The sequence below is a fragment of the Oncorhynchus keta genome, chromosome 14 (assembly GCF_023373465.1).
Source record: "Oncorhynchus keta strain PuntledgeMale-10-30-2019 chromosome 14, Oket_V2, whole genome shotgun sequence".
NCBI classification, from domain to species: Eukaryota; Metazoa; Chordata; class Actinopteri; order Salmoniformes; family Salmonidae; genus Oncorhynchus; species Oncorhynchus keta.
Window position 1 is genome coordinate 58170395 of NC_068434.1, and position 24910 is coordinate 58195304.

General features: G+C 42.0%; 1 protein-coding gene across 4 annotated transcripts in view; it reads left to right on the forward strand.

Moving 5' to 3' along the window:
• Nucleotides 1-24910, forward strand: part of LOC118393678 (activating molecule in BECN1-regulated autophagy protein 1A-like) — a 134690-nt gene that overhangs the window by 10646 nt on the left and 99134 nt on the right. For all 4 annotated transcript variants that reach the window (XM_035786638.2, XM_052461997.1, XM_035786636.2 and 1 more), the window contains exons 8-11: nt 41-127; nt 10608-10790; nt 14484-14564; nt 15232-15335. In XM_035786638.2, coding sequence (XP_035642531.1) covers nt 41-127; nt 10608-10790; nt 14484-14564; nt 15232-15335 — 455 coding nt within the window. The remainder of the gene's footprint in view (nt 1-40; nt 128-10607; nt 10791-14483; nt 14565-15231; nt 15336-24910) is intronic.

A 24910-nucleotide genomic window follows, 5' to 3' on the forward strand; every position in this document is an offset into this window, starting at 1 on the left:
AAGATCTAACCATCCCTTTTGCTCCGTTTCTCTTTCATAGGAGGCTTTTGGAGTCCTCTCTTATGTCACAGTCTCGATATGACATATCTGGCTCCCGGGACCATCCTATTTATCCAGATCCTGCCAGGTGAGTCTTGTGGTCAGTGCTATTGATGTCTTACTTGTAATACGTTATTTATGAGAATACAAAAAAAAGTTCCAAGCATACTAGATTAGCATGTAGCACACACTACAAGGACCAACAATAATTTGCCACTTCGATAAATGGGTGTGTCAAACATAGTCGATTTGCCCTCAGGTGGTTTGAGTGAAAAGACATTGAAACTCTGCAGAAATGATATTGGACCTAAATTTATACAGTCTCTTCATTTTGTCTTCTGTCTAACAATCACTGAACATAAGGGACACCGTCAGGGAGCATTGACAGTTCTAAAAACAATGGATAGAGCACCATTTTATGGCAAATATTGATGCCAAGGAAATATGACACATTTTCAGGTCGGGCCTTGGTGTAGTGCTCTAACAGGTGCAGACAAGCCAGCAAACAAATCGAAAATGGTCCCACTATCAACATCATCCTTTCACTAGCCTCGTACAGAACCAGGCTTCCCTAATCCTGAAGTCTGGCCTAAATGAGCTTAAAAGGGGTGGAGACTTGGTCTAAATCTGATGCCTCACAACACGTCAAACCAATCCAAGGCCTTGCTTGGGTGGCGCTTAAGACGCAGCACTCACTCAACAGTCATGTGGGGAGGGTTCTTGGAATGTATCATCCAATAAAAATGTAGCTACTGGAAGCCAGCGGACCATTCAAACCGTTTCGGCTACTACAAAATTATTCAGATCTTCAAAGGAGGCGTGACGACAAAAACATTTTGGGAGGACTAACATTTCACTAACCTGTGCACACTTGTCTCTGTGTGGTTCTCAGGCAACAGTATGTCATAGCATTGACATTATATACTGTAAGACAAACTAGACAGTTTAGCTTCAAGCATATGATGCTTACATGAAGTATTTGTCAAAGGTAATTTCCCTTTAACATCTGCCAGAAGGCCAACCGTGTAGCAAATATTAACTTATTCTAATGCATGCTGTTCTTTTGAAATTTATTATCACTGCTATAAATGGAATTGTAACTGGTCGTCGTTAAATATAAATGGAACTAGGACATGGTCTTTTCATGGGAATACATTTTTATTCATTGCAGCCCTACACAAGTTGTGATGTTTCTTAGACCTTTGAGCAAAGTGGGGACGTTATCAACATCTATCTGTGTCCCACCTTTCTGATACTGCCTTGCTGAAGAGTGATTCATTACACCGGGTCTGCTATGAGCCTGGAGGTTCTGAATTTAGTGTCTGGGATTGAATGCCAGCTGACCTCCAAGGTGGTGCCTTGTGGGGTGGATAGTAGGGCCTAGTCCTCTCAGTAAAACCACATTCATCTAGGGACAGTGCTGCTCTGCTTAGGAACCAAGGTGCTATATAGAAAATCAATGTGTGACCCAGAGCAGGGACATAATGATCAGTACAGCCAATTTTTGTAGAGTGTGGACACTTGACAATTGACTACTCTGTCGTCATTTGCTTTGACCTTTGATCTTAAACGCCTTTCTAGTGGCGAGGATAGAGCCGACACTTCCCTCTCACCTCGTTATTCTCTCTCTCACATGTATTTATTTCAACTTTATTTAGTCAGGGTGGAGTTCCATTAAGACCAACGTGTCTTTTACAAGGGAGCCATGCATGACTAACGCTTACACAATCAAGTCAGCATAGGCGCATAGAAAGTACAGAACCTTCAAAAACACAATCATAAAAAAACAACCACATTCCTCGGTTAAGAGGTCTTCAATCAGAATTTTCCAAAAGGCATATTCAGACTGAATATAAGGATCTAAGGATCCGCTCTACTTTCTACTTTGAAAATCCAAATCTAGTTCCTCTTCCATTTTAATATCCTCAAACATTCAAGAGTAAGAAGTAGCCTAGGCCTATCTGCAAGAGTAACTGTTACAAATAGTTCCCACATGAAAACATTTCCCATGTGTTCTGGCCATGAACATTTTCTTACATGCTGTCAACCACTCAATACAATGCATTGATACCGCTGAAGTATCTGAGGTGAAAATGGGTCCTTTTTATGGCCAGTTCCTAGAATGCCTTCTCTAGGGAATTACACAAATAATTTCCATTGAACATTGTGAGAAAGCTAGTGGGGCTTTGTAGGTGCCTTGTCATTTGTAATTTGCCAGTATGGCTTGCATCCAGGTCAGAACTACATTAAGAGTAGGTAGTGTCCAAACTCAGATATTCGCTGCTGGTAACCTGTTTCAGCGCTTGACAGTGTCTTTGATAGTGTTTCCTCGTGGGCAGACCCAGATATTCATGGCCACTGCTGTTCACCTCCTGGAGTATTGGGAACTCCATAAAAAATAACACTATGTACCCTGTTACTTTCTCCTCCCTTTGCATTCTGAACTCCAGAGTAGAGATTTATGATTTTAGTTTCTAAGATATCAAAAGATGCTGTAATGGAACCTGCCTCCTTTATTTTGGCCATTTTGAACATGTTTGTCCCCTGTCACATCAAATTCATAACGCTTCAGTGGAATTGATGCCAGATCTGACAAACTCATTTGTAGAGTCAATTTAGTATCACTTTTAATACTTGCCAGGTGTTGATTTATTTCCCTGTACTCGTTTTCATTTAATTTCCAATCCAGTATTTTGAATTGTAATCCAATCACTGACCCTCTGGGTGTCATGCAATAACTTTGATTAATGTTACTCAGGTTTTTCCACCTATTCAAATAATTATCCAGGCAGATAAACTCATTTGTGACATGAATAGCTATGCAGAGATTGCATAGCAGGCTACACTATAACTTGAAGAAAAATCATCTTAATACCGAAGTATTGCATGCTCCTTGAGCCCTGGTAATACAGTACAATCATTGGGAAAGCTAGACTGAGGTCTGCACACAACTTGACTAGTGATAATTGCATGGATGGGTATTGGTTTTGAAAAACCCTAATCTTCTGCGAGTTAAGTCATCTATTTATATTTGTGGAGTGTCAACATTGACCCAGACCACCTTGTCTTCTGTCGGCAGCAAAAACGAACATATTTACTTTACTGATTTAGCGATATCTCTTCATTCACCTCTTCTGACTCTTGAACTATGTTTACTAAAACCAACATTTTGGATTAAATCTAAATACTGTAGTCTGTGGCCCTAGCCCATAACTTTCCAGTTTAGGCTATTATTTATTTAACATCATCAATTTTCCTTGATTTGGGTACTCTGACTAGGCTGTAGATATACCATACAAGCTTTTCAGATTCCCAAACAATTTCTATTAATGTTCCCAGCTTAGCGAAGCCCGATGAAGACGATTGATAGGTTAGCATTAACACTTTACAAAAATGTCTACTACATTTTTACTGAGTCTTTCAATCAGTCAATTGAAGTAAATTAATTAGGCCCTAATCTATGGATTACACATGACTGTGATATATATGCATCTGTTGGTCACAGATACCTTTTAAAAGAAAAAAGGGGGGAGTTGATCAGAAAACCATTCAGTATCTGGTGTAACCTCACGCCTCGTGCAGCGCGACATCTCCTTCGCATTAAGTTGTTGAGTGGAATGTTGTCCCACTCCTCTTCAATGGCTGTGCGAAGTTGCTGGATATTGTCGGGAACTGGAACACGCTGTCGTACACATCAGTCCAGAGCACCCCTAACAGGCCATGGAAGAACTGGGACATTTTCAGCTTCCAGGAATTTTGCAGAGATCCTTGTGACATGGGATCGTGCATTATCATGTTGAAACATGAGGTGATGGCGGCCAGTTGAGAACAAGTTCTCATTTACAACTGTGACCTGGCCAAGATAAAGCAAAGCAGTGCGACAAAAACAACAATACAGAGTTACACATAAACAAATGTACAGTCAAGAACACAAAAGAAACATAGAACGTCTGCTAAATGACTTAAATGTAAATGTAAATAGAAAAAGCAATGTACAGTGTGTGCAAATGTAAGGAGGTAGGTAAGAAATAGGCCCTAGAGGTGAAAATAATGGCATTTTAGCATTAATACTGGAGTGATAGATGTGCAAGTAGAGCTACTGGGGTGCAAGAGGGTAAGTAATAATATGGGGATGAGGTAGTCGGGAGTGCTATTTATAGATTGGCTGTATACAGGTACAGTGATCGTTAAGCTGCTCTGACAGCTGATACTTAAAGTTAGTGAGGGAGCTATGAGTCTCCAGCTTCAGAGATTTTTGCAATTTGTTCCAGTCATTGGCAGCAGTGAACTGGAAGGAAAGGCGGCCAAAGTAGTGTAGGTGTTGGCTTTGGGGATGACCCGTGCGATATACCTGCTGGAACGCGTGCTACGGGTGGGTGTTGTTATGGTGACCAGTGAGCTGAGATAAGGCGGGGCTTTATCTAGCAAAGACTTATAGATGACCTTGAGCCAGTGGGTTTGGCGACGGATATGTAGCGATGGCCAGCCAACGAGAGCATACAGGTCGCAGTGGTGGGTAGTATATTTATTTTTATTTTTATTTAACCAGGTAGGCTAGTTGAGAACAAGTTCTCATTTACAACTGCGACCTGGCCAAGAGAAAGCATAGCAGTGTGAACAGACAACAACACAGAGTTCCACATGGAGTAAACAATAAACAAGTCAATAACAGTCGAAAAAAAAGAGTCTATATACATTGTGTGCAAAAGGTGTGAGGAGGGAGGCAAATAATTACAATTTAGAAGATTAACACTGGGGTGATAAATAATCAGATGAACATGTGCAAGTAGAGATACTGGTGTGCAAAAGAGCAGAAAAGTAAATAAATAAAAACAGTATGGGGATGAGGTAGGTAAATTGGGTGGGCTATTTACCGATGGACTATGTACAGCTGCAGCGATCGGTTAGCTGCTCAGATAGCAGGTGTTTAAAGTTGGTGAGGGAAATAAGTCTCCAACTTCAGCGATTTTTTTTTGCAATTCGTTCCAGTCACAGGCAGCAGAGAACTGGAAGGAAAGGCGGCCAAATTAGGTATATGGAGCTTTGGTGATAAAACGGATGGCACTGTGATAGACTACATCCAGTTTTCTGAGTAGAGGGTTGGAGTCTATTTTGTAAATGACATCGCCAAAGTCAAGGATCGGTAGGATAGTCAGTTTTACAAGGGTATGTTTGGCAGCATGAGTGAAGGAGGCTTTGTTGCGAAATAGGAAGCCGATTCTAGATTTAGTTTTGGATTGGAAATGCTTGATGTGAGTCTGGAAGGAGAGTTTACAGTCTAACCAGACACCTAGGTATTTGTAGTTGTCCACATTTTAAGTCAGAACCGTCCAGAGTAGTGATGCTAGTCGGATGGGCGGGTGCAGGCAGCAATCGGTTGAAGAGCATGCACCTAGTTTTACTAGCATTTAAAAGCAATTTAGAGGCCACAGAAGGGGTGTTGCATGGCGTTGAAGCTCGTTTGGAGGTTTGTTAGCACAGTGTCCAAAGAAGGGCCAGATGTATACAGAATGGTGTCGTCTGCGTAGAGGTGGATCAGAGAATCACCAGCAGCAAGAGCGACATCATTGAGATATATATTTACAGAGAAAAGAGTCGACCCGAGAATTGAACCCTGTGGCACCCCCGTAGAGACTGTGAGAGGTGCGGAGAACAGGCCCATCGATCTGACACACTAAACTCTGAGAAGTATCTGGTGAACCAGGCGAGGCAGTCATTTGAGAAGCCAAGACTATTGAGTCTGCCGATAAGATTGCTGTGATTGAGTTGAAAGCCTTGATCAGGTCGTTGAGACGGCTGCACATTACTGTCTTTTATCGATGGTGGTTATGATATCGTTTAGGACCTTGAGCGTGGCTGAGGTGCACCCATGACCAGTTCGGAAACCCGATTGCATAGTGGAGAAGGTACGGTGGGATTCGAAATGGTCGGTGATCTGTTTATTAACTTGGCTTTCAAAGATTTTAGAAAGGCAGGTCAGGATGGATATAGGTCTATAACAGTTTGGATCTAGAGTGTCTCCCTCTTTGAAGAGGGGGATGACTGCGGCAGCTTTCCAATCTTTGGGGATCTCAGACGATAAATAAGTGAGGTTGAATAGGCTAGTAATAGGAGTTGCAACCATTTCAGCGGATAATTTTGGAAAGAGAGGGTCCAGATTGTCTATCCCAGTTGATTTGTAGGGATCCAGATTTAGCAGTTCTTTCAGAACATCAGCTGTCTGGATTTGGGGGAAAGGGGGGTGGGGGCGGATTGGGCAAGTTGCTGCAGGGGGTGCAGAGCTGTTGTCCAGGGCAGGGGTAGCCAGGTGGAAAGCATGGCCAGCTGTGGAAAAATGCTAATTGAAATGATTGATTATCGTAGATTTATCGGTGGTGAGAGTGTACTCAGTGCAGTGGGCAGCTGGGAGGAGGTGCTCTTATTCTCCGCTTTAGTGTCCCAAACTTTTTGGAATTAGTGCTACAGGAAACAAATTTCTGTTTGAAAAAGCTAGCCTTTGCTTTCCTAACTGACTGAGTTTATTGGTTCTTGATTTCCCTGAAAAGTTGCATATCGCGGAGGCTATGCGATGCTAATGCAAAATGACATGATATGTTTTTGTGCTGGTCAAGTCTGGGGTGAACCAAGGGCTATATCTGTTCTTAGTTTGACATTTTTTGCAATGTGGCGTGCTTATTTAAGATGGAGAGGAAAGCACTACTGAAGAGCAACCAGGCATTCTCTACTGATGGGATGAGGTCAACAACCTTCCAGGATACCCAGGCCAGGTTAATTAGAAAGGCCTGCTTGGTGGTCGTTTGACCGCGGACACATTACAGACGCAGGCAATGAGGCAGTGATCGCTGAGATCCTGGTTGAAGACAGCAGAGGTGTATTTAGAGGGCAGGTTGGTCAGGATGATATCTATGGGGGGTCTATAACAAGAGGCAACGGTGAGAGACTTACAGTGGGGCAATAAAGTATTTAGTTAGCCACCAATTGTGCAAGTTCTCCCACTTAAAAAGATGAGAGGCCTGTAATTGTCATCATAGGTACACTTCAACTATGACAGACAAAATTAGAAAAAAAATCCACAACCTCAAACAGTCACATTCCAAACTCCACTATGGCCAAGACCAAAGAGCTGTCAAAGGACACCAGAAACAAAATTGTAGACCTGCACCAGGCTGGGAAGACTGAATCTGTAATAGGTAAGCAGCTTGGTTTGAAGAAATCAACTGTGGGAGCAATTATTAGGAAATGGAAGACATACAAGACCACTGATAATCTCCCTCGATCTGGGGCTCCACGCAAGATCTCACCCCGTGGGGTCAAAATGATCACAAGAACGGTGAGCAAAAATCCCAGAACCACACGGGGGGACCTAGTGAATGACCTGCAGAGAGCTGGGACCAAAGTAACAAAGCCTACCATCAGTAACACACTACGCCGCCAGGGACTCAAATCCTGCAGTGCCAGACGTGTCCCCCTGCTGAAGCCAGTACATGTCCAGGCCTGTCTGAAGTTTGCTACAGCGCATTTGGATGATCCAGAAGAAGATTGGAGAATGTCATATGGTCAGATGAAAACAAAATATAACTTTTTGGTAAAAACTCGACTCGTCGTGTTTGGAGGACAAAGAATGCTGAGTTGCATCCAAAGGACACCATACCTACTGTGAAGCATGGGGGTGGAAACATCATGCATTGGGGCTGTTTTTCTGCAAAGGGACCAGGACGACTGATCCGTGTAAAGGAAAGAATGAATGGGGCCATGTATCGTGAGATTTTGAGTGAAAACCTCCTTCCATCAGAAAGGGCATTGAAGATTAAACGTGGCTGGGTCTTTCAGCATGACAATGATCCAAAACACACCGCCCGGGCAACGAAGGAGTGGCTTCGTAAGAAGCATTTCAAGGTCCTGGAGTGGCCTAGCCAGTCTCCAGATCTCAACCCCATAGAAAAGCTTTGGAGGGAGTTGAAAGTCCGTGTTGCCCAGCAACAGCCCCAAAACATCACTGCTCTAGAGGAGATCTCCTCAATAAACCGTATTTTGGCCAAAATACCACCAACAGTGTGTGAAAACCTTGTGAAGACTTACAGAAAACGTTTGACCTCTGTCATTGCCAACAAAGGGTATAAAACAAAGTATTGAGATAAACTTTTGTTATTGACCAAATACTTATTTTCCACCATAATTTGCAAATAAATTCATTAAAAATCCTACAATGTGATTTTCTGGATTTTTTTTTCTAATTTTGTCTGTCATAGTTGAAGTGTACCTATGATGAAAATTACAGGCCTCTCTCATCTTTTTAAGTGGGAGAACTTGCACAATTGGTGGCTGACTAAATACTTTTTTGCCCCACTGTATTTCGGGAAAGGTGGATTTTTGAAAGTAGAAGCTCGAATTGTTTGGGCACAGACCTGGAGAGTACGACAGAACACTGCAGGCCATCTCTGCAGTATATTGCAACTCCTCCCCCTTTGGCAGTTTTATCTTGTTGGGAAATGTTATAGTTGGGGAAGGAAAATTCTGGATTTTTGGTGGCCTTCCTAAGCCAGGATTCAGATACGGCTAGAACATCCGGGTTGGCTGAGAGTTATAAAGCAGTGACTAAAACAAACTTAGGGAGGAGGCTTCTAATGATAACATGCATGAAACCAAGGCTTTTATGGTTACAGAAGTCAACAAATGAGAGTGCCTGGGGAATGGGAGTGATGCTGGGGGCTGCAGGGCATGGGTTAACTTCTGCATCACCAGAGGAAGAGTAGGGTAAGGGTACGGCTAAAGGCTAAAATAACTGGTCATCTATTGTGTTCGGAACATAGTGTAAAAGGAGCAGGTTTCTGGGTGCGTAAGAATAAATTCATGGCATAATGTACAGACACGGGTATGGTAGGATGTGAGTACAGTGGAGGTAAGCCTAGGCATTGAGTGACGATGAGAGAGGTTTTGTCTCCAGAGGCACCATTAAGCCAGTGGGCCTCAGGATCTCATCACGGTATCTTTGTGCATTGAAATTGCCATCTATTTAAAATGCAATGATGTTTGTTGTCTGTAGATTGTGCTTGGCCATACCGTAACCCCACCGCCACTATGGGGTACTCTTGTTCCCAGCGTTGACATCGGTAAACCGCTTGCCCGCACAACACCATACACTCTGTCTGCCACCTGCCTGGTACAGCTGAAACCAGGATTCACCCGTGAAGAGCACACACCAGCGTGCCACTGTCCATCAAAGGTGAACATTTGCCCACTGAAGTCGGTTATGACGCCAAACTGCAGTCAGGTCAAGACCCTGGTGAGGACGACGAGCATGCAGATGAGCTTCCCTGAGATTGTTTCTTAGAGTTTGTGCAGAAATTCTTCGGTTGTGCAAGCCCACACTTTCATCAGCTGTCCGGGTAACGATCCCACAGGTGACGAAGCCTGATGTGGATGTCCTGGGCTGGCATGGTTACCAGTGGTGGAAAAATAACCCAATTGTCATACTTGAGTAAAAGTAAAGATGCCTTAATATAAAATGACTTGAGTTAAAGTCACCCAGTAAAATACTACTTGAGTAAAAGTCCAAGTTTTTGCTTTTTAAATATACTTAAGTATCAAAAGTAAAATTGTTAATAAAAAAAACATCTTAATAAGTAAACCAGCAAATCATTTTCTTAATTTTTTTTTTTACAGTTAGTTAGGGGCATGGTCCAACACTAACATGTAATTTACAGACGAAGCATGTGCTTATTGAGTCCGCCAGATCAGAGCCAGTAGGGATGACAAGGGTGGTTCTCTTGATAAGTGTGTGAATTCGTCGTTCTGCCCCTGAACAGGCAGTTAGCACACTGTTCCTAGGCCATCATTGAAAATAAGAATTTGTTCTTAACTGACTTGCCTAGTTAAATAAAGGTAAAAATAAAATAAAAAAATTTGACCATTTTCCTGTCCTCTTAACATTCAAAATGTGTACAAGTACTTTTGGGTGTCTGGGAAAATATATGGAGTAAAAAGTACTTAAAGAAAATTAGGAATGTAGTGAAGTAAAAGTAGTCAAAAATGTAAATAGTGAAGTACATATACTACTTAAGTAAAAATGCTGAAGTACTTTAAACCACTGTTGGTTGTGAGGCTTGTTGGACGTACTGCTAAATTCCTAAAATAACGTTAGAGGTGGTTTATTGAACCACACTGTAATTATGGCCATCAGAGTTGAAGCATGGAAGATAGGGAAGTTTACTTAGTTTTTTATTTTAAAGAAGCCTGCTCCATTTTTACCATATGTGGGCTCTGACAATACATGGTCTTGGGTTTGTTGAGGTTTTTCTGGTATTAGCACTGCTTTCTGCCTGCTTTGCTTGTTTTTATTTGTCAGTAAAAAAAAATACATATAATAATATAATAATATATGCCATTTAGCAGACGCTTTTATCCAAAGCGACTTACAGTCATGTGTGCATACATTCTACGTACACAATACATACAATTAGAATGTGACTGGAATAGCACAAAGTCAGACTTATTTCCATTGTGGTCTATTGCTCCTGAGTTATCTGATCACCATTGATTTTAGTTGTGTGTCGTTGCTGTGTTCACAGGTTGTCCCCTGCGGCATATTATGCCCAGCGGATGATTCAGTACTTATCTCGGCGGGACAGCATTCGCCAACGATCACTGCGCTACCAGAGCCGACTGCGGCCTCTCTCATCCACCTCGGATAGCCCAGGAAGCAACCCCTCCCCCTCCATTGAGAACAACGAGGTGGACTTTGAGGAATTTGAGTGAGTCGTCATCTACCTACAACATCCAATGCCTTTTGTATCCCGTGACTATTGTTTATGAAGACATTTACAGGACACATTATGATAAAACATCCTACAATTGTTGAGAGCTTTGGGATTTATTCATGTAACAATTTGCATGAAACCATAACATAGCAGAATGCTGTGATTTCTCTGTCAGTGGATTTGGCTGTAAAGTTAGTGCCACCATTGCCAATGGTTGAGAGAAATTAATTCCCGACATTATGCCTCCACACACCCTCGGTATGATCTGGAGTGCATAATGACTAACAAAGCAAACAGCTGAAAAACACTCCTACCACAATAACTTGCGTATCGAATGCCTAATGTGTGACTCTCGAAGGTTGAATTTGATGTATTTTTCAAATTGATTTGTTTTTTTTCTCTTTCCCCCTTCAATATGTAAATGTTAATTGCCTCTGGCCTGACTATGAATGCAGGTGCAGGGGGATGGTGTTGCTTGAGGTCATCAGTCTTCTCAGGCCTCTGCAGATTTTGTGCTGTAGCATCTTTGGCCAAATGAGGTCAAAGGAATTCCCCTGGCGCTATTTACTCTCCAGCATTTGACGACAAAACTATTTTATAATGATAAGAACTGTTTGTCAGAATGAACAACTAAGTTATTCATCGCTCTATCAACTATTTTAGAATGCCTTTTATTGTCCTTTGGGTTGGATTCAGTTACGTCAAACCAGCAAGGACATTTTCCTTGAGCATGTAAACGGTCCAATCACTATTTTGCTAGTTATAACTGGGTCATTGCATTGTGTGGCGTCAGCTCCACATCAGTGCGAGACAGTGTCTATTTTCTTCCGACAAGATTAGACATGTGCTGCCACCCTCTCGTTCATTATTGAACCTGGTTGGATTTAGGGAATTCTAACAAGACGACTTGCCCTTATCTCCAATTCCAGATTTACGCTTCTGCTTACTAATTGTTTTAGATGATTGGCGTGGATCAGAACTTTGCTGCCATAGTGAGTGTAATTAACATTATGGGGGATGGCTCTATGCATCACAGACACAACGCTGTTGTTAGTTGACGAGAGGGAATGACGTTTCTCAACTTTCAATAATGAGTGATTGGCACCGTTTAAAAAAACACATTTTGTGGTACTGTATGTCTTTGAGATGTGGAGCCTTGTGCACGTTGGCCGTTTTGCGTTCTGTGCGAGTACCACTGGAAAGTTTAGGGCATTCAATTTACAGTTAGGTTGATCAATTGCACAGCTAACTATGAGCAATATTTACAGTTAGCGATCTAGCTAATGTGTTTTGATTTCCACTTCCTCAGGTGGTGAATTAGACCTAAATGAATTAGCCTATTAGCTAGTACACACAATCATGTAGGCAAATGCATCTCAAAACATTTGGAGAAGTCTGGAGCCCTATTGTGAAACTAAAATATAGCAACAATTGCCTAATTGTCAGCTCAAATTTGAATGACAAACTGGTTTGCACATAATTACTTGAATCATGCCTTCCTGCTTGGACATGTTTGAAAAAAAACGTAGTTTTTAATCCACAGCATCTCAACAGTCTATTTTCCTCAATAAAGCACCGCGAATGACTTTGTAAGATTTACGATTATTTTCTATTGCATTACACAAAGTGTTGGGCTGGTGCCACCAACTGAAAAGGTTAGTGGGACCAACACTTTGTCTGAGCTGTGTTATTCTGGAGCAGAATGCTACGCGTGATGAAATAATAATAAATAAAAAGACATTCATTCTTAACACAATACACACTTGATAGGTGTTTTTGTTTGATTTTCACAAAATCATATATTTTAACGTGCAGAATAACTGAGAACAGATTTTCACTTTTTATTTAAACTGGTCATGATGTGCCAGTTGCACAGTGAAAAGACATGCCCTTATAGCCAGCAAAACCCTATGGCGCTTTTGGAATGATGTAAGAATTCACTCATTGTAATGGAACCAGCAAACAGTGAAAGTAAACCTAGATTACAGTCCTGTGAAAACATATACAGCAGCAGACTCTGACTATAGATGAATCAGGATTATGCTCCCCTTGAACTGCACAGAGTGACAGTATTTGGTATTTTAAAGGGTTGTACTGAAGAAATTATTTTAGAGCTGTGGCCTAATTCTCTTCCAAACACTCACCTTGTTTTGTAACATGCTGATCAGAGAGAGAGAGAGAGAGAGAGAGAAGAGAACGTCAGTTTAATAATGACACCACCGATGATGCTGTTGCCACTTTCCACAGAAACCAGCTGACACTTGACCACTTATTAGCTCTCCTTCTCATCTCCTTTCCCAAATGAATTGTGGCTTAATCTAAATGAGTTATTTTTTCTACACTTGCAAAGAATGAGGCTGGACATTTCTTCAACTTACTTATAGGTGCTTCTTGTCCCCATTTAGGTTTTTAGTCTGTTTGCAAGTTTGAAGTCTTCCTAGACAAATTAACTGGTTCCTTATTTGCTGGACATTTATAACATGGCTAGCAAAATAGTTTTACTTTCGACTTGAGCTTCATACATGGAATGAAGTTATACAGCCAGTCGGCCACAGAGTATCATTGCAGTCGAAGCAAACAACATTTTGCCGGTATTAAAATGCAGTTCTGGATGACTGATTTGAGATGGGGCATCTTCAAAGCCAGAATATGACCTCACCGATTTGGTTTATGAATTATTCCGCCAACCTGACTGCCCGACTTAGAAATTAATTGCGGAGGGTATAAGAGTGTTGGCATATTTCATATCAGTTATTAAAATGTATATTTATGAAAGCATCTCTATTTCTGCCTGCTTTCCGATTTAGAATACTTTCAGAGGCTCCATGTTCGTCCGATTTCCTCTCTCTCACATCCTTCACATTGTCACAGTTTTCAGGAAGTGTAAAGCAAATTCTGAATATGAAACGTCCAGTGGATCAGAAATAGGCCGTGTCCTCTCAGCTGATACTCTCTGATGGAAATATGATGCATATTTAGTTCCTCCTGGGGTCAGTGAATAAATTACAGGAACCAATGTTCATGTTATGGCAGTCTTCCTTTGCAAGTTTAGATATTTACATTTTTAGCAGATGCTCTTACCCAGAGCGACTAACAGGAGCAATTAGGGTTAAGTGCCTTGCTCAAGGGCACATCAACAGATTTTTCACCTAGTCTCCACAGGGATCCGAACAAGCTACCTTTCGGTTACTGGCCCAGCGGTCTTCACCGCTAGGTTACATACCGTCCTGATTCTATACAGTGTCTCCTCAGGCTGCAAATATGTTGTCTTTGTTTTTCCTCCTTTTGAATGTGTCCGGAATAGAGTGTTACAATGTTGTAAAAAGGGGCCTATTTTTTCAAACCTGTAAATGGAGAAACATTGGAGCCATAAATAACCATCTTTACCATAAATGACCACCTTTTATGCATTGCAGAATTTCAAACTTTTGCAAATCTTCTCTGGAGTTTCTGTTTGGCCGCTTAGTTTTTGAGGCTGCTGGATAATCACAAGCAGTACTGCAACTTTCTCCCTTTTTGTCTGGGTCTCAAGCCACTAATAAGTTAGGCTAACATCAAACTTTTAAGTGAGCCTGCACTATATAGTGAGCCCAGCTACGGTCTCTCGGTTAAGCTGAGGCTTTTAATTTGAAGTACTCCTTGTATATGTTTGTCTGTTTATCTCCCTCTCTCTCTCTCTCTTCACAGGGATAACGGGGATCGTGCCAGACACAGAGCTCCACGCAACGCTCGTATGTCTGCCCCCTCGCTTGGCAGATTTGTTCCCCGGTGGGTGGCCCTGATATGATTAATTGATTGATTCTATTAGGAAAAAGATGCACGGAGTACAACCCAAGGGATAACACATTAAAGCGATTCCACTGGTTTCCCTGATGGAATAACACACAATGCAGAGAAAACAAACAAAAACAGCCATCCCTACAATAAAAAAAACAGCTTCACACAGCATATAATAAATACTGTAAATACTTAACTAAAAAAAGAAAGATATGGGAAAACAAGAAATAGTCAACCTATCCAGTTGTCCTCCTGGTACTCTGAATACATGACACTTATTGGCTCTTCATATTCCAATGGCTTTTTTTTTTTTTTGGCCAATAATATGAGCTGCCAATGACATAATGGGACTCTGTCCTGAGATTTGGATATAGGAAATGTTTGACATTTTCTCAAACTTTTTTCATTTAGAATTTGTCTACCCAAAGCCATTGGTGAGCATTAGCATAATCATACAGCACATTCATCAATTTGTGCAACAATGTAGAGTCAGTTAAGGCTATTATAAAGACTTGCCTATGCTTTTTAGTCCCATATTTTAGTCCCTTATTACGTGACATGGATGGTCTTCAATTTTCTCATGTCGTCTTCGTTATGGGGTGAGTAAACTCTCAGTTGTGTGATTCTATGCGACTTGATGCTTCTCTGTTTGTTCAAGGAGGTTCCTACTGCCTGAGTACCTGCCATATGCTGGGATCTTCCACCACGAGAGGGGCCAGCCTGGCCTGGCCACCCATTCCTCCGTCAACAGGGTCCTAGCAGGTAGGCAGAGTTATCCCTCGTGTTTTTGTCTCGTTTTCTGTTTTGGTATCTAGGCTGCAAGCAGAGCTGGCAATTCCTATAATATTTCAGATCACGTGGGTGCTTTAGGACCTGGTTGCCCACACAATGTACCATTTTCAGATGGATGAGCAGTTCAGCCACTCATGAGTATTAGTGCAGCAGCACAGGTAAGTGTTTGCGAAGAGAGCCTCTGCGTAATGACTGCCCTGTGCTCTCCACCCACGCTTTTGGAGCACAATCCACATGCTCCAGTGGTATTGATGTGGACGTTGCAGGTAATGAATTCGTCAAAGAGAGTGCTTCAGAACCTCTTTCCCCTGCCGCCCACACTCTTGCAAACATGCTGGAACGCCCACACCAGCCCCAAAGAGCAAACTTACCAAACTATTTTTTTCCCCTGACATGATTCATGTGTAAAAAATGGAGGTTCTCTGAAGTCGCTTCTCAAGCGTGCTTTTGCATTCTTAATGGTTTCTGACTCCTCATATCCAAAGGTAGAGTACATTCACAGCTCATGTCAAACCAAGCCAAATAGTTCCACTCACCCTTTGCTTCCATTGTCCGACAAGGACCGATAGTCACCGCGAGAAATTAGAGTGCTGCTCTGTCTTCCGTGTTGTTTACGGTGTTGTTTCTCATTATACTGTATCACTGTCATTGTGCGTGTCTTGCCCACTGCTGAAACCTACGAATATCAAATGTTTTACAATTAGTGTTTCCTTTCAACTTGCATGAAAAGTGTCTCCGTTTGTATGTGTGTGTGTGTGTGTCGTCGAATTAATAAATGGAGAAATAACACCAAGGTTTCATGCCTATTGAGTCAGGAGAGATGTTCTCCGCCCAGCCCTCCATTTGCTTCCTACCCTGATTACTGTGACACCTGTGTTGATGATGGTTTGTAATGTTGCGCTTGAAATGCCACAGCGGTGTATGGGGTGTTTTTGACTTTAAATGACCTTTCACAGCCATTCAGCATAGCTCCGTTCATAGATGGCCTTGTCTCTTGTTTTTGGATGATGTGTAAATGTAGTGAAAATTGAGAACTGGTATTTTTATATATTAATATGTATAATTTTCACCAGCAGAGGACAGTAGTAACCATATACTTGTATATTTGCCTTTTATGTAAGAGAGAGAGAAATGCAAATCTTTAATCATTCCAAAAATAAATAATGCTGGTTCACATTTATATAACTGGCAGTTATCTTTTTTTCAATGACAGGGTTTTGTCTTTTAGGGGTTCACTGTTTTACATTTTTGTGATCCAAAAAGTGCATTTGAATTTAAACTTGCATAAAGACACGAGGTACAGTGGACATGTCATTCAGAGTTTAAGAGACAGTCTAGACCCAATTTAGCCTCTCAACTATGTCCCTTCCCATCTTGGTGGCCAATCAGTGTCTGAGCAGAAAGAGAATCTCTAAATGGAGATGGTGACCTGCGATGACATGTCATTGTCACCCCAAAGGTTAGGAGAGAAGGGAACAGACAGGGTGATATTATCTGCTCAGTCTGTAACCCTGAGTGTGAACCCACTGCAATTACCAATCCCAGTGGAGAAGGACCGTGGAGAAGGACTGTAATGGAGTGGACAGAGAGGGCTACAGGTTCAGTCGGCACACAAAATGGAAATGATCTGATAGAAACACAGAAAATTGTTTTTCAGAATATTTTGGCTCATTTCCCCACTATTTTCATCGTACCAGTAAATCATACATTGTTAAGTCTCTACCATCTCCTGTCTGTGTCCAACTTCCTTTCGAAAATCTTATTAGCGCCATATTTTCGATGCCAGAAACCAAGTGGCAAGTATTGTATTGCGACGCATACTATAGAGAAGTTGCTTTTAGTTCTGCTCTACCTCTCTTGTCCCCCTCTGGCATTTTTCTCCTTTGACTGGGCTGGTGGCAGATGTGTCAGCTTTTCACCCCTCTGTGCATTGACATGTTGGTCGGGGCATCACAGATATGCATGCAACATCGATATTGCTGGAACTGATGACACCCTTACATAAAGGCCCTCAGCCTTACAGCTTTTAATGCATAACACACAATACCTCACATCTGTACACTGCTATTTCATGACTTTTTTTCCCTTGGACGTCTTTCTCTATGTGAAAGTTCTTCCCTTTTCGGTAAATGTATTATTTCCTTCCGTTTATTGCTCGCAGGCCACAGCTTATAGTCCTGTGAAACTTTGATAATGTGAGATCTTGTTAAATGTTTTGTGGCTGAGTTTGCGATGGCCTATGGCCTGTGACCATAATCTAAATCACATTTTATTGGTCACATACTAATATTTAGCAGATGTTATTGCGGGTGAAGCGAAATGCTTGTGTTCCTAGGTCCAACAGTGCAGTAGTATCTAAAGATTCACAACTATACACACACATCTAAACATAAAAGAATGGAATTAAGAAATGTATAAATATCAGGACGAGCAATATATATATAGCAGCAGCTTCTAAGGTGCAGGGTTGTGTAACCGGGTGGTAGCTGGCTAGTGATGGCTATTTATTGGCTGCTCTTATATTTTATGAAATTAAAGGCACAGTGTCGTCAGCAATAGAGCAGTGGATTTAGCCCAGAGCTTGTATTCTCATCATTGGTTAAATGTTGTGGTCAAACGACTGGCATGTGTATGATGCAATATATAATGGTTTGTGCTTTAATCCATACTTTAATCCATATGTTATAATTCAATATTATAGTATCAGTCTCGAAGTGCGTGTTCAGATTTGGCAGTGAGAGTATCTGGAGGCATGTTGTATCAGTGAGACAGGAAGTCTTAATTCATTAAGGCAGCTAGCTCTAAGACATTCCGTCGGTCATGTTGGCTCTTTCCCAGAAGTTGAACAGCAAGGGGCCCGATGTTCCTCTTCCCCCACTTGGGCTTTGTGTTGGGACTGCCGCCAAACATAAAAATTTGAACTTCAGGGAAATCACATGTGCAGCCAAGTGGAGAGAGGATATGCCAGGTGTATTTTATTATGTGACGCTCCAGCTCTCTGACATACTGTGAATAGAGGGGCTTGTCACTCTCTTGTCACTTTGCCCTGCTTCAGCCCCCTATAACCTCATTCCCCTTCGGTCTGTGATCAGTCTCTTTCTCACTCGGTTTGCCTTCTCTTCACCCCCCACCCTGTGTCTGCTTCACCCCTCTTCCCTCTCCTCCAACCCTCCGCTGTTGTCTTTCCAGCTTATCCCTACACTCTTTTTCTCTTCAGTCCCTCTGTCCTAAATCCACCTCTCCTCCAAAGTAAATCTCTTGAGCTTCTCTTCTGTACTGAGCTACTTCTTGCTGATGTGTAGCAGAAAACAATTCCCTCCTTTTGAATGTTAACCCTTTGAATAAGTCATAATTTATTCTCATGTACCTTGGAATTTGCAGTAGCAGCTCCCATGCTGATAACAGGTGGGGGGGTTGAGAACCGCATTATACATGTTAAAGAGCACTTCGTGTTTTTCTTTGATAGCTTCCTGACAAAAGTAACAGAGGGCATATTTTGAGATGTAGCTTATGTACACGAGCAAGTTCCAAACTGATGTGTGTACAGTGTACCGCCTCCTCATTTCCAACACCTCTTCCCGATCACTGCTTCAATTGTTTCTCTGCTCAAGTTATTTGCTTTAGCTGTGCAATTGTGGCCCCTCATCAGGAGTTGATATTTGTTTGTGCCTCCCCCCACCACCACCATCCTAAGTTGCCCATCCCTTTTCGAAGTACACTATCACCCAGTTGGCTCATGCTCTGTCAAACCAAGATAAGTCTAACCGTCATCCCCATGTACATTGTATTGGGAAAGCTGTTGAATATGCATTCCCTGCACTTTGTTAGCCCTCCAAAAATATGTGTGCGTAGGCTATCCCCCAAAGCCCAATTGGGAAAACTGAGCCTCCGATTAGAAGTTTTTCCTGTTGAAATGCATTAGCGAAGAGTAAACCATACTGTTTAAATGTTCGTATAAAATTGAGTTTTTGTCATTTGCATTTTTCACATGTATTTGCTCTTCACAATAACAAAGATGCGGTGTGAATCAAAGCGTCCCGGCTGGGGTTACTGAGTGCTTGAGTGGCTGCGTTAGAATATCTTAGCGGGTCCTGACTCCGTAATGCAGTAGTCTCTCTTTATAGATGGAAGGGCGACTACCTTTTTTTATTTCCATTATGGGAGCTCTCTTGGAGGCGTTTGACGCTGTGGTTGATGGACACTCAAACAGAGCAGTGTAGTGGTTTTAGTTTGGGAGAGCCTGCCAACATCATGCCTGTCATTTTAATAGGTGTAACTGTTGCCCCTCTTATAAGGGTGGAGTGGATTGTCATGGTGTTGAGCAGAGATCTCCAGTATGGCTGATTGCAACCCCACTCCTGCTATTTACCTCCTCTCTTTTACGTTTCCTGTTTGGCTAACTTTCAGCGGATATAGAAAGTGTGTAATGCATTCGGGTTCCTCTCTGTTGTCTTGTTTCCCATTACAATTTGTATTGTTCTCTTGTCAATGCTCTTCGGTTTGCTGAAGTTGTGCAGAGGTTGTCTGATAATGATGTTCCGACTACGGTCAGGGAGGGTTATGTAACAGGATGATAACAATGTTAGAATATCTGAATGTTCTTTTCTGTGATCAGACTGCAGATCGGGCTGTTACTAGCCTAAATGCTGACTGGATACTGACGGCCTGCTGTCTGCTACCCGGTTGTCACCACTGAATGCTTATGTGCACTCACCATAGAAAAGTAGACGTTTCCAGCTGTCAGCATTAAGCTCAATACATTGGGGATTTAGGAAATGTCCTGCTTTTGGACTAATTTCTCCATTGCCAGACGGGCAACAGATTTTCTGTTGTGCAGTGTGTCATATCCCAGGAAGTGTACCCAGCTGAATTCTATGTGCACAGTGCCTGCACAAGATGTTGTACCCTCCTAAAATAACCCTAAAATAGCTAGGGTATTATTAGTCTATCATTTATTCTCAATGTTTCATCAGGATGCAATAAAGCAAGACTTTAGAGAAGGGGGTCTTCAACCTTTTCTTGCCCAGGGACACATGCCTAGGTAAACCTGGCGACCAAGGGACCCCCATCATATGTTAACTCAAAACAAATGTTATCATATTTTCTTATCAGGTGAATAGCAAGGAGAAGTAATCAACATTATTATACATTTATGTTGATTGTATTTTCCCCCCCCTTTTTTCCCCCTCAATTTCGATCTTATCTCTGAAACTCCCCAACGGGCTCGGAAGAGGTAAAGATGAAGTCATGCGTCCTTCGAAACATGACCCGCCTAACCGCGCTTCTTAACACCCGCCAGCTTAACCCGGAAGCCAGCCGCACCAATGTGCCGGTGGAAACACCGTTCAACTCGCAACCAAGTTCAACTCAACTCAGCCTGCAGGCACCCGGCCTGCCACAAGGAGTCGCTAGGGTGCGATGAGCCAAGTAAAGACCCCACCGGCCAAACCGTCCCCTAACCCGGACGACGCTGGGCCAATTGTGCGCTGTCCTAAGCTGTGCCACAGCCGGTTGTATCACAGCCCGGGAATGAACCCGGTTCTGTGTAACTCCTCTAGCACTGTGATGCGATGCCTTAGACCACTGCGCCATTCGAAGGCCAGTAATCAATATTTTTTTATTAATAGTTTTAATACATCGTTTTTTTAAATTTTTATAAATGGAGTAGGGAGTGTGAACTCTAACATAGCCTATTAGATAGAAACGTAACTCGAAACACATTTTCACAAATGGCAGCAGTCAAGAAAGCTTACCAGTGGCACTTGCTGCGACTGGAACTCGCGGGTGCTTTTTCAAAACAAAATGTCAGATACTCCAGTTTGTGTATTTGGCTCCAATGAGTGTAATTTGCTCAATATTAGGAGTTGAGAAATAAAGTTTACATCATTTAGAATTATATTCCCTTTTCTACTGGAGGTATGTAATTCAACATTTTTATTTTGTTGTTGCTAGCAAAATCCATAACATTGAAATACGTGCTTTTAGTTGTTGTTTGTGTATTCTTTTTTTTATTGAACCCCCTGCTGTACCTATGGGTCTGTGAACCCCCGGGTTGAATACCCCTGCTTTAGAGGCTATGGTGTATTGTGCATGTTGTCTTGGAGTAGTGTTGAGCTGTGGAGCCAGTGATGGTGGCCATTACTTGAAGATGTTTCTCAACCCTCCTAGGTCTTATGAAGGAGTGACATTTTATGGGGATAATTCAGGATGAGCTGAGTCAGGGTCTATTGCAGGAACACACCAGTGCTCCCTCATGCTGTTATGGGCTCTTGAAAATCTTGCCTGGAAATTCCCAAAGGATATGCATTTGGATTTTGTAATAATTTTCCTGAGAGCTGTGTCGGGACAGCTGGCAGCAGCTTTCTCCTCACCAAATGATTTTTAAAAAGTACCTACTTACTCCATGAAGTTTTTTTATGAAGTAAGTAAGTGCTAAGTGTCGTCAGAGGCCCAGTGGTTAGAATAGAGTGTGTCTACAGTATTATATTAAGTTATTGTTCAGAGATAAAGTAGCCATACACGATCCCTTTTGAAAAATTCACTCTACAGAGACCATCTCCTCTCTGCTTTTCGATATTAAAAATGGGTTTCAGGAAGGCATTGGTAGTCACTCTGCTTTGCTTTAGGCTCACTTCCACTTTTGAGTAAAGCACACTGGCAGTGTGGTGAGTGGCAGATAATCCTTTTTTTTAAGGAGACAAATGGTTTGTTGATTTGCAAAACACAGGTAATGCTGGCTCAGTCAAACCTTTACTTGGCGGAGTCTCACAAAATGTAAGAACGCTCAAGCAGTAGTTGGACACTTGACTCTAAAAGCTACAGCTCTTCAGCTGAAACGTTTTTATGGCCTCTGCATAATTCATTCATTGTTCTGCTGTTTATGGTACCTTCAAAATGTGTACTTGGATGAGCCCGAAAGCACATCTCTTTGCAGGCTGTGTTAAAGGCCAGTTACAGCCTATATGGACTTTGAGGATGAATAATGGGTACAGACCTAATAGTTTGTGGTGGAGCTACTCTTTCAGACACATGTTCACAATGACTCAATCATGTACACGCGCACACAGATCTAAACCACATTAGGCTCGTTTTGACTATTGTAACATTTGCTTGCTTTCGGATTCCGTCAGGAATGGCCGACAAAAAAGGTATGTGGTTGAAGTTAGAAGTGATTGACTTCTAACTTCCGTTTAAACTGTCAGAACAGAGACTGATTGTCGGTCTGATTCCATTCCTATAATGCCCCATGTTGTTGCATTCCTTACATTATTTCATAGTGTGGCAAATGAGATTAGCATTGCTCTTGTATTAGGGCTGTCATAAATATTCCCTGGTTTTATTTGGAGTGTTTTAAATCCTGTTTTCAGCCTTTAAACATTATTTGAATGATTTTATATTCAACAAATCATCTTTGCCTCGTCTCTACATTTCATCAGTCATGCCCCAATGCACTGTGGATGTAACCACAGCAACCAAATATTTTGTGATTTATTGCTACTTTGATAAGATAGTGATTACTCTGTTGGGCAGTTGTCACACCTCAAACTCTAGCTCCACTTGATGTGCTTCCATACTGCTACAGCACTACATTATGTTTTTCATGTGTTAGTGGACCCACTGTGATTGAGTTTATTTTCGTGTGTGGTCACTTTTTTCTCTGCCTTGAACAAATGCACTCACACTGCATAGCTTGAAGCACTTACTGAACAATTGTAGCTCAGCCAAAAACAAACACCACTAGCTGTATCCTGACAAAGAAAGCCATAAGCATCAAGCAAGCAAGCTTGCTGGAGAAATGTCATTTTCATGTACAGAACAAGATGTGCAGTAGAGTTTATCTGGTTTATGGGAGGTCAACCCATGTGGGGATATGAGTGGCCAGGAAGGGGCCATTATTTCAGACCTCCCTATGAACCAAATACCAACAGTAGTAGCCATTCAGACCCCAACTGGTATAAAAATAGCTGTGGGGAAAAAGCAACAAGAGACTTGTGCCTCCCTCTCCTTTTTAAAGTGCAAACAACCCCAGCAGAGACATTTCTAAGTGATGTTGGAAAATGACTGTCCTTATTCTGGCTAGTCTGATCTTACTCTCCTAATAGGACGTAATAAAATGTGTGTTTTCGAAAATGCGTTCATGTACTAGTTTTTCTCTGAATTTACAGAGACTTGTAAGGCCAGTGGTTGCGTACGCATGACTCAATATAACCCAGGGTGCTTGATCCTCATATGGCTGATCTTCTGTGTATTATAGTGTGACTAACAGGGTCTTCTCCCTCTGGTCTAATAGACTGTAGCTACAGTTGAATTCTGAAGTTTACATACATTTAGGTCAGAGTCATTAAAACGTCTTTTTCAACTATTCCACAAATTTCTTGTTAACAAACTATAGTTTTGGCAAGTCTGTGAGGGCATCTACTCATGGGGAAATCAGCCAAGATCTCAGTTAAAACTTGTAGACCTCCCCAAGTCTGGTTCATACTTGGGAGCAATTTCCAAATACCTGAAGGTACCACCTTCACCTGTACAAACAGTAGTACACAAGTATAAACGGCATGGAACCATGCAGCCGTCATACCACTCAGGATGGAGACGCGTTCTGTCTCCTAGCGATGAATATACTTTGGTGCGAAAAGTGCATATCAATCCCAGAACAACAGCAAAGGACCTTGCGAAGATACTGGAGGAAACGGGTACAAAAGTATCTATATCCACAGTAAAACGAGTCCTATATCGACATAACCTGAATGGCCGCTCAGCAAGGAAGAAGCCCTGCTCCAATCCGCCATTTAAAAAAGCCAGACTACGGTTTGCAACTGCACATGGGGACAAAGATCGTACTTTTTGGAGAAATGTCCTCCTGTCTGATGAAACAAAAATAGAACTGTTTGGCCATAATGACCATCGTTATGTTTGGAGGAAAAAGGGGGAGGCTTGGCAGCCGATGAACACCATCCCAACCGTGAAGCACGGGGGAGGCAGCATCATATTGTGGGGGTGCTTTCCTGCAGCGGGGACTGGTGCACTTCACAAAATAGATGGCATCATGACGTAGGAAAATTATGTGGATATATTGAAGCAACATCTCAAGACATCAGCGAGGAAGTTAAAGCTTGGTCGCAAATGGGTCTTCCAAATGGACATTGACCCAAGCATACTTCCAAAATTGTGGCAAAATGGCTTAAGGACAACAAAGTCAAGGTATTGGGAGTGGCCATCACAAAGTCCTGACCTCAATCATATAGAAAATGTGTGGGAAGAACTGAAAAAAGCGTGTGCAAGCAAGGAGGCCTACAAACCTGACTGTTACACCAGCTATGTCAGGAGGAATGGGCCAACATTCACCCAACTTATTGTGGGAAGCTTGTGGAAGGCTACCTGAAACGTTTGACCCAAGTTAAACAATTTAAAGGCAATACTACCAAATACTAATTGAGTACATGTAAACATCTGACCCACTGGGAATGTGATGAAAGAAATAAATGCTGAAATAAATAATTTTCTCTACTATTATTCTGACATTTCACGTTCTTAAAATAAAGTGG